General features: G+C 37.4%; 1 protein-coding gene across 3 annotated transcripts in view; it reads right to left on the reverse strand.

Annotated features, from left to right (window-relative positions):
- The window catches only part of BTBD9 (BTB domain containing 9), a 421,919-nt gene that overhangs the window by 382,879 nt on the left and 24,349 nt on the right, over positions 1 to 14,691 (reverse strand). For all 3 annotated transcript variants that reach the window (XM_027524032.1, XM_027524030.1, XM_027524031.1), the window contains exon 2: positions 2,217 to 2,428. In XM_027524032.1, the coding sequence (XP_027379833.1) occupies positions 2,217 to 2,401 (185 nt within the window). In that variant the 5' untranslated portion in view covers positions 2,402 to 2,428. The remainder of the gene's footprint in view (positions 1 to 2,216; positions 2,429 to 14,691) is intronic.

Genomic DNA, 14,691 nt, shown 5'->3' on the forward strand with positions numbered 1-14,691 from the left:
CATCACTTCATGGGAAATAGATGGGGAAACAGTGGAAACAATGTCAGACTTTATTTTTCTGGGCTCCAAAATCACTGCAGATGGTGACTGCAGCCATGAAATTAAAAGATGCTTACTCCTTGGAAGGAAAGTTATGACCAACCTAGATAGCATATTCAAAAGCAGAGACATTACTTTGCCAACAAAGGTCCGGCTAGTCAAGGCTATGGTTTTTCCTGTGGTCATGTATGGATGTGAGAGTTGGACTGTGAAGAAGGCTGAGCGCCGAAGAATTGATGCTTTTGAACTGTGGTGTTGGAGAAGACTCTTGAGAGTCCCTTGGACTGCAAGGAGATCCAACCAGTCCATTCTGAAGGAGATCAGCCCTGGGATTTCTTTGGAAGGCATGATGCTGAAGCTGAAACTCCAGTACTCTGGCCACCTCATGCGAAGAGTTGACTCATTAGAAAAGACTCTGATGCTGGGAGGGACTGGGGGCAAGAGGAGAAGGGGACGACAGAGGATGAGATGGCTAGATGGCATCACTGACTCGATGGACGTGAGTCTGAGTGAACTCCGGGAGCTGGTGATGGACAGGGAGGCCTGGCATGCTGCGATTCATGGGGTCGCAGAGTCAGACACGACTGAGCGACTGATCTGATCTGATCTGATGACCACACTCATAAGGCCTCTCCAGACGGCTAACAGTTAACCTTCCTTTGCACAAGAACAGTATCAGCAATGAGAATCAGTCTAAACTGGCATTGGTAATGACTGAGTTTAGCCTAGTGAGCCACCAGATATTATAAAGGTCCAATACCCACAAAGAGACAGCAAGAACAAGGTCAGTAAGTGAGGGGAGTATATTCCATTCATTCAACATGCTCTTCAAATGTCTAAGGACACTTGAATTTCTTTTAAGAATATACTGATCACCTAAAAGATACCCAGATACAGTTGTCTCAAATTCTTTTGAAAGAGGAAAGATATATAATAGTAATAAATACTAAACCTAAGGCTGAAAAGTTCTAACTTAATAAAGACTGGACTCTCATAAGACACTTTAACAGTAACAAATGGAAGAAAGAAAAGGGAAAACAAAAGTATACAGAGGACAGACTGGTAAAAATAATGACCAGACCAAGGCGAGCTGCCTCACCTCAATAGGAGATGTTAGGTAGAACTCTTAACAAATTCCTCTTGTCTCTAAGCTCCTGGCTGCCTCTATGTTGGCATTTTATATGTACAAGATAGAATGTTCTAAACATGTTTATAAAGCACTATAGTAAGAGTTCTATCTAAATAGTAAATATTCCCAAGAAACATAGTCTACTACAATGTGTGTGACTCCAGGTGTAGGTTTTGCTTCTCAATTAATTATAATCATAATAATATCAGACTGTAGTTTTCACTAGAAGGTAAGTGAAATTTTCTTCATGCCTTCCACATCTCAATTTTTAGATATCAAGTTTCACAGGCAAATCCATGATTTCACGGATATGGACTCTACAGATTTTTTCAAGGATATATTATTAGTCAATAATTCAGTAATGATTCCCTATTAACTAACAGTAGGTAACACAGAGAGTAATTAGACCTGTTTAATATTTATAACCCTGGAAATTAGGGGTCTAAGTAACATACAATAGCTACGTATAAGTACAAGTATGCTTTCTACATAAATTAACATTTTGTTCAGTTTTAGCGCTAATATAACTATGAAACTTGATCTGAGTAAATATTTAAGTTTCCTTTACTTGGCGGTTGTCAAATTACATGTCTCAGAGATAGATCTGTTTGGTTACATACAGGTCCTGGACCTCAGTCATCTTAAACTAAGAGGTATACATGTTCATTGGCAAGTCCAAAGGTCATTCTGCCTATACAACAAGAGGCCTGTCGGCCAATAAATCAGTTTAAGTTCCATTAGTCATAAACTGTGAGGAGAGGGTAAGGGAAAAAAAGACTCAGCCTGAGAAATATTGTTGAGAACCTGGAAAATGGTTGATGGGGTACAGTCCAGCCTGAGAAGCCTTTCAACCCTATGATGATGACTCCTGAAAGGAAAAGGTATTTTCAAAAATATAACAAAAAGTCAACAAAGATGAAACGCTTATAGATGTTCAACTGAATGACTGCTAGAATTTGTTATGTTTTGTTACATATTTTTCATAGAGTGGAAAATACCAGTGTTTTCTACAAGTGACTTGTATCTTCAAAAAGTAATATACACTTACCGAAAATATTGGCACCTTGCTGCTAAAATTACCCTGTGGGCAGGAAAACGTTTCTTTTCCACAACGAATGTGACGTCGCCATATTCTTCCCCAATCAACAAGGCACCAATATGTTCAGACAAAATGTGCACATGGTCAATCTCCCCCACTGCAGTAAAGGGGCGAAGAGGGTGGCTGTTACTCATCTTGTAGAATAGGTGATAGTCGTTGATCTATTATATAAAGAAGGGATGAGAGTTAGTGAGAGGCGGGGAGTATACTTCAAAAACCACATACTATAAACACAGACAGGTAAAAATGTATTTCCTAAAAAATCACAAAACAGAGCAATTTTATCATCATCATTGGTATCTCTATTAACCCATCTATTCTGGGAAGTAGTTCAGCCTATTTCCATTAACTCCACTATCCTCACCACCTTATCACACTAGAACTCAGGATCTTCAAACATTAACAGCACTTGGATCCATCACAATCTAGAAAACTGTGTTCAAACTGTGTTTAGGTCCCTTATTTCTCAGTATCTCAGGAAAAAGAAAATCAACAACCAGAAGAGTTCCTCTTTTAGCATAGCTTTATTTACTAAGGTGGTATAACTAGCTAGACCCAGTGGAAAACTCATTCAGGCATAGATCTAGACCTAAATCACAAAAAGAATAAACTAAATCCAATTTCAATTAATTACAGAAGTTTTGATCTGAAACCATCTTAAGTATTTTATTAAAAGATTGTAATCTTCTGAAGTCACAAAAATAAATGGACATTTATTAATGGAAGCTTGTAGTAAGCACCTAATCTCCCTCTAAGAAAGAAAAACTCCAGTACTTTTCTGAAGACTGTAACTTCAGTTCAAACTTTTATCCCTGATAAGCAGGTAGCCTGTGTTTATCACAACATCATTACATTTAATCTCACTTCCTTGCTTTTCTTTCCTACAAATGCAACTGAAAATCAAAAGCTTAAAACTTGATTAACAGCTTTACATATTAGAAAGGGGAGTAATTATCTTCGAAAGCTAAAAATGGTTATATTCTTAAATATCTACTGTACTTGCAGGTAGTACTTCCCAGATGTAAGTAACCCAGCAAGTGGATGAAAGCCCTCACTAGCGTGCAGGTGTCTGAGGTGACGATGTGGTTGACAGCTCAGAGGTGTTGTACCTGAAACTAGAATTGAGTCAGATATTCTGTCTCCACTAGACCCTCTCCACACCTTCTTGAATTCTCTGCTTGCACCAGGATTAAAGGTTAAGCCACTCCTAACCTTCACACGTCCACATGGAGGTTCATTGTCAACACGGTATGTGATGCTTTCCTGGTGGCTTAGAGGTAAAGAATCCACCTGCCAATGTGGGAGACGCTTATTCGATCCCTGGTCCTGGAAGATCCCACTTGCCACAGGGCAACTTGAGCCCGTGCCCACGACTACTGAGCCTGTGCTCTAGAGCCCAAGCACCACAACTCCTGAAGCACACGTGCCCTAGAGCCTGTGCCCTGCACCAAGAGAAGCCACCACAATGAGAAGCCCGAGCACAACTGGAGAGTAGCCCCACTCACTGCAGCTAGAAAAAAGCCCACACAGCATCGAAGACCCAGCACGGCCAAAAATACATAAAAATATTTTTAAAACTAAAAGATAAAACAAGCTATGTGAAAAAATTGTCTTTATCTCCAGAGACTGTAGTGGAATACCCTCACAGTCCAGTTTCCCCAGTTACCCGCTACTCCATGCCCACCCCCAACCGAGGGGACAGCAACAAGGAATGTGATGTAGAGGAATACGGAGGCTGAGTTAGGCAAGGAAACACCTTCAGAGAAGTAAAAGAAGCTCCTGGCCCCTGGTAGGACTATCAGAGGGCTAGCAGCATACTCATTCTCAGGGCAAATCCCTCTCCCTCAACCGCAACCTGCATTTGAAAGCCTTAGAGAGTGGATCATCTCCAGTCACCTCTGTTTTTAGGACCAAATTTGGCTTAAAAGGATCCATTTAGGAGTGTCCCCAGAACATGTGAAATTCAATCCCTTAATATGTGATACAACAGTCTAACATAGAAGTTGGCAAACTTTTTGCAAAGGGTCAGAGAGTACTTTAGGCTTTGCCCGCCATATAGCCTCTATCACAACCATTCAACCCTATCATGAGTAGCCATAGACAGCAAGTAAATGAATGAACATGGCTTTGCTCCAATAAAATTATTTACAGAGAAGGGCTGGATTTAACCCTCAGATTATAGTTTGCCATCCCTGCTCTAAGAAATGATCAAGGACTGACTATATTCTACATAAAGGATCATATTCTTTTTGTTCTTTGCTTTGATTTCTGGCTTGGTTATCCAAGCAATGTTCAAAATAAATAGCACGAGTATTTCCTATGTCAGTCATGACATTCTAAAACTCACTGGTACCTGATTTCAAAATTCCATTCTCCTCAACAAGAACTGTCACAACACTATCCAATAGTTCAATGATGATCAGATCAGATCAGTTGCTCAGTCGTGTCTGACTCTTTGCGACCCCATGAATCGCAGCACACCAGGCCTCCCTGTCCATCACCAACTCCTGGAGTTCACTCAGACTCACGTCCATCGAGTCAGTGATGCCATCCAGCCATCTCATCCTCTGTCGTCCCCTTCTCCTCCTGCCCCCAATCCCTCCCAGCATGAGTCTTTTCCAATGAGTCAACTCTTCGCATCAGGTGGCCAAAGTACTGGATGACAATATACAGCCTTGATGAACTCTTTTTCCTATTTGGAACCAGTCTGTTGTTCCATGTCCAGTTCTAACTGTTGCTTCCTGACCTGCATATACATTTCTCAAGAGGCAGATCAGGTGGTCTGGTATTCCCATCTCTTTCAGAATTTTCCACAGTTTATTGTGATCCAACAGTCAACATGTTGGCATAGTCAACATGACTCCAAACAAAATAGATGTTTTCTCTACCAGAAAGGATGCCATGTACATACCCAATGAATATGTTCTCTGGTATATTATCTTAAAATTTTATCTAGGTTATCCGTGAGACTCAAATGATTAACTAATGACTCCTGATGGACAATGATAGATTCTTGGTTAACTAGCTCAAAGGTCAATTTATAATTCCTCAACTGATACATAATAAACTTTAATACTACATATATAAATATCTATTTTAGTAAGTTCTCCAGATTTGTACTTAATACGCAAAATTTCCTTTTACTAAATTTACATTCTAATTATGCTTTTCCAACTGGAGGCATGAAGCAGAGATTGTCGTGTATATGAAACAGACTTAGTAAAGAAATTTTAACAAAATAATAATTTTCATTGGCATACAGAAATAATTTTAATTAGACCAGTGATTCTCAATGAAGCTTGCCACAACAGGAATCACTGAGGAGCTTAAAACACAAAGATGCTTGGGCTCCACCCACTAGAAATTCTGATGCAGTTGGCCACTATTCTGAAGTGATTCTAATGCTCAGCCTAGAAAAGTCATTTGTTTAGACTCTACTGTTCTAGGTTAACATCCCTTCTCAGGTACATAAATTGCAAACAAATTTTCTGCTAAGAAAATTTATTTAGGAAATGATCCCATTTTTAATCTTACTGCAAAGAAGCAAATGATGCTAACCCAGTTACCAGTGCTATAGCTTGTATGCAGAAAATATTTTCACCCAATGCCCTAGCTTATCCATGAAGTGACAGCTTGGGGCCACCCACTTACCATTAAAAAAAAACATGTTTTAAAAGCCACATATCAATAAAGTTAGCATTTTTAAAACATCAATTTAAATTTGATAAATAAAGAAAAAAAATTAAAGCTCATGGAGTAAAACTATTTACTGAAATATTTCTTATACTTTAATGCTAATACTTATTCTGCTACTAACAACATATGTGGTCTTTGACAAGTGTTCTAACTTCTATGAGATTATTTCCATACCTGTAAAGACAAAGTTATAGTACATTTTTTTAAAGTTGTATTTTAGAACTCTGCCACCACATTTTAATACCACTGTTTTGTCCTGTCATATGAAATGACTCTCATGACTCAGCATATGGATGGACTCATGATTGTGATTTATTACAGCAAAAAAAAAAAAGCAAAATCAGCAAAGGTTTTGAAAAAGTACATATGGCAAAGTCTGGGGGAAACTAGACGCAAACTTTCAAGGCCCCTCTCCCAGTGGAGTTATACTGAATGTGCTAAATTCCCCCAGGAAGTTGTGACAGCACATTGCCCACCGAGAAGCTTCCTAGAGACTCAGTACTCAGGGCGCTAAATGAGAGATGTTGATATAGATAAGCACTGAAAATAAGGAGCCTAAAAACCTATCTGATATACTGATTTAACCTTAGATTTGGATAGGAGAGAGGGATACTAAGTAAATAACCTACCCCATCTGCCTAAATGAATCCCTAACCCCTGACCTCCATACGCTAGATCCAAACCGTTTCATGGACAGGTTTCTTCAAAACTTTAAGGATCAGATGATTACAGTGTTATTTAAACTATTCCTGTGCACATGAGTTTTCTACTTCTTCTTATGAAGCCAATTTAACCCTGACATGAAGACGTGATCACATCACACACTCAGAAATTAGTAAAAATGAAAAATTCCTATGTATAATATTGGAAAACAGAATTAAGCAAAAGGAGCCAGGACAAAGTTGGCCAATTCCAAGAAAGATATGAATATTAGCAAAAATAACTGTCATCAAAAGATTAAAGGGGAAAAAATCATGTATTAGCTCAATAAAAGCTAAAATCCCTTTTTAAACAATCATTAAGAAGTTTATTTTTAAAAGTTTTCATTGAATAGGGATAAATGAATACTTTCTTAACTTTATACACACACATCCTAACTATAATAGATATGTGTGTTTAGTCATTCAGTCATGTCTGACTCTTTGTGACCCCATGGACTGTAGCCCGCCAGGCTCCTCTGTCCATGGGACTCTCCAGGTTAGAATACTGGAGTGGGTAGCCATTGCCTTCTCCAGGGATAATAGATATAAGAAACTATTAATAATAAAAACACTAAAAACATCCCTAGAAAGTTTGGAAATAAGACAAGGATATCTATTCACCATTATTAACATTTTTCAGAGGCAAAAGACAATGCAATTAAGAAAGTTAAAGGTAAATGAATTAGGAAACAAACAAGCAAAGTAATCATTATTTGCTGATAATCTCATTGCCTACATGAAAAAAATCCATGAGAATTAACTGAAAAAAAATGAGAAAATAAGCAAGGTTCACTAAGGTGATCACATAAATTATTATAGTTGACCCCTAAACATGGGTTTAAACTGCATGAGTCCATCTATACTTGGATTTTTTCAATAGCAAATGCCACAGTACTACATGAGCCACAACTGTGGATCCTCAGATGGATAGAAGCAGAGGATACAGAGGAACCTCACACATGGAAGGCTAATTACATTTGAATTTTCAACTGTGTGGAGGGTAGGCACCCCAACCATTGTATTGTTCAGTAGTTGACTGTATATGAAAATATACAGTACCCTTTCATGTCTAAAACAACCAGATAGAAAATATGAAGGGAAAGCTCTGCAATCTATAACTGCAATATCTAGGAATAAACTCATAGAACATGTAAAGAAGTTATAAAACTCTTCTGAGGGATTTAAGAAAAATAAGTGAAAAGACATACAGTGTTTGGAGATGTTGTAAAGATACCAATCATCTCTAAATCACCCTATAGAAAAGAATATTTGATATTTTATTGTCCCTCATATTGTTAACAAAAACAAAGCTTTAGCAGCAGAAAACAAAATTCACCAAAATGTTCTTGGTAGGGATACAGTTAAAAATAATTTGACAAATGGGCATACGTATTAGTAAACTGAGAAGGAAAAATGAGAATTTTATATTTATCAAGAGATTTTTAAAGCTGAGAGAATGTTCTAATTAATACAGGAATTAAAAGTAATAATGATCAGAACCACAACTAAGTTTTTAAAGTAAATTTGGGTAAAGAAGTTTATCTGAAAGAATAAATATGTGATTTCACATATACTCTAAAAAAGAGCAACGAAAGGAGGCCAGGGTACTGGATGAGAAAGCAAATCATTCATTAGAACAATTAAGCAATGTCATTAAAACATTAAACATTAAATTTAAACATAAAATTAAACATTAAAACATTAGTCCAGAAATAAACCCAAATATACACAGGTATTCCGTATGCTGGGAAAGACTGAAGGCAAAAGGAGAAGGGGGAAGCAGAGGATGAGATGGTTAAGACAGGATCACCGACTCAATGGCCATGACTTTGAGCAAACTCAGGGAGACAGCAGAAAGACAGAGGAGCCTGACACGCTACAGTCTGCGGGGTTGCAGAGTCAGACACCGCTTAGCAAGTGAACGGTAACAACAACAGACACAGTATAGTGTGCGTGCGTGCGTGCGTGCGTGCGTGTGTGTGTGTGTGTGTAAATGAACTAACTCAATTCAGTGGGAGAAAATATAAATTTTTTCAATAAAAAATGTTGGCTAGCCATTTTGAAAAAATAAGCTGGATATTCACACAACAGCACAAAACTAATTACATAAGAATGTTAACTTCAGCACTTTCTGTAACAGTAAAAAAAAACCTTAAATGCCCATTTAATGGGAACTGGATAAACAATGATAAGCCTATACAATGGAATATTGTACAATGATTTTAAAAAATAAAGTTAAATACCTTATTGACATTGAAAAATCTTAAATATATGTTTACATGCAAAAAAGCAAGCTGCAAAACAATAATATAACCTTATTTTGTTAAACACATAAAAAGCACACACCAAATTGTTAACAAGGGTTAACCCAATGGATTAACCACTGGGCTATGGGAAAAAATTTACACAGCATAATATCTATTTCTGTAATGTTTAAAATTTTTATAACAAGCATGTTCTATTGTAATAAAACTATACACAAATATTTCAATAACTTTGGCCACTAAAATCACAAATTAAACTGGTTTTTGTATAAGACAGCAAGTGCTTTAATTTGCCACATCCAGTAGTACCTGACTTAGTGATTAAGACAGAATGGTAAACAGAGGGATTATATATTACACTACAAGTAAAAAATAATTAACAATTTGAAGTCAAGGACAAAAAGTTCATTTACACTAAGACAGGCAAAAAGTAATGAATATCAGATACCTGGGTAGCATAGCCTACTATAAACATCTTCACCTTAAGAGATTTTCAGTATGACTTTTCTCAATTTACAGCATATTTTCTTGGATGTAAACAAAGTGGTCTGAAATTTGCTCCAGTTGACAGTCCCAGAGTCTAAACTTGCTGACGTTCACAGGAATAGAGCAAGGGTAATCTATTCATTCAAGCTGTTCCTTCAAGGTAAGAGGAAAGAGACGAGTAGGCAGGCAAGGGGAACAGAGACCTACTCTAAGAGAGGAAATGGTACCATTCGTGATATCATAATCAGTTACTAGTTGAGAGTTCTGAGACTTCATATGAATTCATTTACCAGGGGTGGTGGTATAGAAACTATCCAATTTTGTGTGTGTGGTTGGTTAAACTTTCCTGGATTCAAACACATCAGAATTTTTTTTAAAAAACTGCTAAAGCTGCAGTATTAAAATTCTCAGGGTTATTGACTATTTATTATGCAATAAAAAACCCACATGCATTTGTTCTCACTGAAACAGGAAACAACATCCATCAATAAGGCAAGAGCACCATATGTAGTTCACAATGCTGTAATGTTATAATTGTGAAAAAACCAAACTGACCTAAATATCAACTTCTTACTTAAAGTCACTTACAACAGAACTGTTTACAAACTTTTCTTTCACAAGGGTTTACTATAATTTTTGAACTTGAAGTTTACTCTCCAGAGTCTAATCAGGAAATAGACAAAGACCAAAGTTCCAGGTGGAGACACCAGAGTCCTTGAACCGCTGTATAAATCTCCCCTGGGAAGCCCTCTGTGCCCCATGTATTTCTTGACTGAAAGAACTTTATGAGAAAAGAGACCTGTTCTTTAATTGCAAAATATAAATGATTTTTCTCTTGAGGAAAGAGATGGTATTTACAAGCATATGGTTTAGCAATTTCTTTCTGCACTTAGTACCCATGTGGTGTATAATTTGAAGTAGTAATCCTTAAACTTTAAATTAATATCGCTTGGGGAGATAAATGATGTCCTGCTGCATCTTAAAACACTCACAAAAAATCACATTCTACTTTCTCATGGGAAGGATGCCCCACTTCTTTTGATATATACTCTACCCTTGTCATACAACAGTTTGAATAAACAGGTGTAGACTGACAATATGGTAGGTGTAACCTTGATTCTGATATTCTGCAGATCCATTTTAAAACCTTGCAGAAGAGCAGCAGCATCAGGCAGTAAAGTGCTACAGTGAGAAATATGACTGGAGTTCATGGGCATTTTCTTGTCTTGGGATTCCTGAAATGTCTTTCTTTGGGAAAAATTAAATGATTTTTAACATCCAGTCCAGCTCCAAATTCTTGTCACTCTATGATTTTATATATGTGTAAATAAATATTTATAGATATTCTCAGCTTGGAACACTAAGGAACTGTATCATAAAATATTTGATGAGATCATTTTATGGAGAGTGTATGTAATTCCATTTACCAATTACCACATGTATTTACCACTTGTTTGTCAAAGGACAAACTAGTTTCCGGAGCTATATATAATTCATTCCACAAGAGATTTATTGATCTCTCACTACAAGTGCTGCTGCTGCTGCTAAGTCACTTCAGTCTTGTCCGACTCTGTGTGACCCCATAGACGGCAGCCCACCAGGCTCCCCCGTCCCTGGGATTCTCCAGGCAAGAACACTGGAGTGGGTTGCCATTTCCTTCTCCAATGCAGGAAAGTGAAAAGTGAAAGTGAAGTTGCTCAGTTGTGTCCGACTCTAGCGACCCCATGGACTGCAGCCCACCAGGCTCCTCCGTCCATGGGACTTTCCAGGCAAGAGTACTGGAGTGGGGTGCCATCGCCTTCTCCGCTACAAGTGCTAGGTGATACAAACACAAAGATTAATAAAAGAAAGTTGCACCTTTGAAGAACTCACTGTCCACTGAGGAAAGTAGGACTAGATGAGAAGTCAAGTCAACACTAGAACTAGCCATGAGTTTATAATTTGTAGAAAGTCAAAGACAGTTGTCTTCCATAGATACTGTACCAAAACATATACAAAAAATTGTTATACTCTTGTATCAGAATAAGAGTTAATATTCAAATAATTAGCTAATTGTTTTCAAAATGGGGTATTCACATCCTAGGAGAGTAGAATACAAATCATAGAAATTTGGGGGAAAAAATCTTAACACTTGCATGAGTGCTCAGTCACTTGAGTCATGTCCCACTCTTTGCAACCCTATGGACTGTAGTCCACCAGGCTCCTCTGTCCACGGGATTCTCCAGGGAGGAATACTAGAGTGGGTGTCATACCCTCTTCTAGGGGATCTTCCTGACCCAGGGACTGAACTCACATCTGCCTGCATCTCCTGCATTACAGATGGATTCTTTATCCACTAAGGTACCTGGGAAGCCCCTCTTAACACTTTTAACGATATATATTTTTAACCTAGAAAAATGAGCTAAAAGGAATTGTCCTCCTTTGTTCAAGGGAAATATCAGGTTTGCCTGGGCCTGCTACTTGAATTTACCAAAAATTATATAGTTTAAGTTATTGCTTACAAAATGACAAGTGAATTTTAAAAGGTTCCTACAAGGAAACCACTGGTTGAAGATAATATAACATTGCCAACACAAGCAGACAACAAGAAAACAGCCATTAGGACAACTCTACTCCTAGTAGTCAGATTTTATAAGGTGACTCGTCCCCCAGTAAGTCCCAGAGAGCTAATACACAGCATAGTGAACATAGACAGCAACGTTGTATTATAGTCAAACTTGCTAAGAAACGAAAGCTTAATTATTCTAACCACTAAAAAGAAATAATTACGTAACATGATAGAGGTCCTGATTATTGTATCATGGCAATCATATTATAATAAATAAATGTAGCAAATCAACATGTACATCTTGAATTTACAGTTAGATGTCAAATATATTTCAATAAAAGTAACCCTCAATTTTGAAATTGGTGAGATCATTTGCAACATATTCTATTATTAACAACAAATTTTCATAATAAAGGCATTAAAATGACTTCAGACTATACTACAAAGCTACAGTAACCAAAACAGTACAGTACTGGAGTAAAAACAGAAATATAGATCAATGAAACAGCATAGAAAGCCCAGAAATAAACCCATGCACCTAAGGTCAATTAATTTATGACAAAAGAGGCAAGAATATACAATGGAGAAAAGGTGGTCTCTTCAATAAGATAAGCAGTGCTTGAAAAACTGGACAGTTACACATAAAAGAATGAAATTAGCAAATTCTCTAACATCATACACAAAAATATACTCAAAATTGATCAAAGACCTAAATGTTAAGGCTGGACACTACACAACTCTTAGAGGAAAACACAGGCAGAACACTCTTTGACATAAATGGTAGCAATATCTTTTTTGATTTACCTTTCAGAGTAATGAAAGTGAAAACAGAAATAAACAAATGGGACCTAATTAAACTTTATAGCTTTTGCAGAGCAAAGGAAATCATAAACAAAAAAAAGACAACCAACAGACTAGGAGAACATATCTGTAAATGAAGCAACCAACAAGGGATTAACCTCCAAACTATATAAGCAGCTCATGCAGCTCTTTGTCAAAAAACAACTCAATCTAAAAAAAAGTACAGAAGATCTAAATAGGCATTTCTCCAAAGACATACAGATGGCCCAAGTATATGAACAGATGTTCAACATCATTAATTTTTAGAGAAATGCAAATGAAAACTACAGTGAGGCATAACCTCACATCAGTCAGAATGACCATCATCAAAAAGTCTACAAACAATAAATGCTAGAGAGTGGGTAGAGAAAAGAGAACCCTCCTACACTGTTGGTGGCAATGCAAATTGGTACAACCACCTGGGAGAACAGTACAGAGGTTCCTTAAAAATAAAGGAAAAACTAAAAACAGAACTACCAAATGATCCAGCAATCCCACTACTGGGCATATATCTGGAGAAAACCATACTTCAAAAAGATACATGCATCCCAAAGTTCACTGAAGCACTATTTTCAATACTCAAGACCTGGAAGCAACCATTTGTCCACTGACAGACGAATGTATAAAGAAGATGTGGTACATATATATACAAGGGAGTATTATTCAGCCATAAAAAAGAACAAAATAATGCCATTTGCAGCAACATGGGTGGACCTAGAGATTATCATACTAAGTGAAGTAAGTCAGAGAAAGACAAATATCATCTGATATCATTCATGTGGAATTTAATTTTTAAAAATGATACAAATGAACCTATTTACAAAAAGACTCACAGATTTTGAAAACAAACTTATGGTTATCAAAGCAGAAATGTGAGGGAGAAGAGATAAATTAGGAACTTGAGATTAACATATACACACTACTATACATAAAATAGATAACCGACAAGGACCTATTGCATAGCACAGGGAACCCTACTCCATATTCTGTAATAACCTATAGGGTAAAGAATCTGAAAAATAATAAATATATGTAAATATACAGCTAAATCACTTTGCGTACACCTGAAACTAACACAACATATAGTAAATCAAGTATACTCTGATATATGTATATATTATAAAGGCAGAAACTTAAAACAAAGTAACAATCTATTAAATAGTAACAAATTAACAATTTTGCAGTAGGGACACAGCAAGATCAGTTCAGTTCAGTTCAGTCACTCAGCTCAGTTCAGTCGCTCAGCCATGTCCGACTCTTTGCGACCCCATGAACCTCAGCACGCCAGGCCTCCCTGTCCATCACCATCTCCTGGAGTTCACTCAAACTCACATCCATGGAGTCAGTGATGCCATCCAGCCATCTCATCCTCTGTCGTCCCCTTTTCCTCCTGCCCCCAATCCCTCCCAGCATCAGAGTCTTTTCCAATGAGTCAACTCTTCGCATGAGGTGGCCAAAGTACTGGAGTTTCAGCTTTAGCATCATTCCTTCCAAAGAACACCCAGGGCTGATCTCCTTTAAAATGGACTGGTTGGATCTCCCTGCAGTCCAAGGAACTCTCAAGAGTCTTCTCCAATACCACAGTTCAAAAGCATCAATTCTTCGGCGCTCAGCTTTCTTCATAGTCCAACTCTCACATCAGTACATGACCACTAGAAAAACCACAGCCTTGACTAGACGGACCTCTGTTGGCAAACTAATGTCTCTGCTTTTCAATATGCTATCTAGGTTGGTCATAACTTTTCTTCCAAGAGACACAGAAAGTACTTCTTACCTAATAATAATGGTTATCTATACCAGGTAGCTCAGTGGTTAAAAAGAAAAACATCTACCTGCAATGCAGGAGATATAGGTTCCATCCCTGGGTGGGGAAGATCCCTTAGAAAAGG

This window comes from Bos indicus x Bos taurus, chromosome 23 (assembly GCF_003369695.1).
Source record: "Bos indicus x Bos taurus breed Angus x Brahman F1 hybrid chromosome 23, Bos_hybrid_MaternalHap_v2.0, whole genome shotgun sequence".
NCBI classification, from domain to species: domain Eukaryota; kingdom Metazoa; phylum Chordata; class Mammalia; order Artiodactyla; family Bovidae; genus Bos; species Bos indicus x Bos taurus.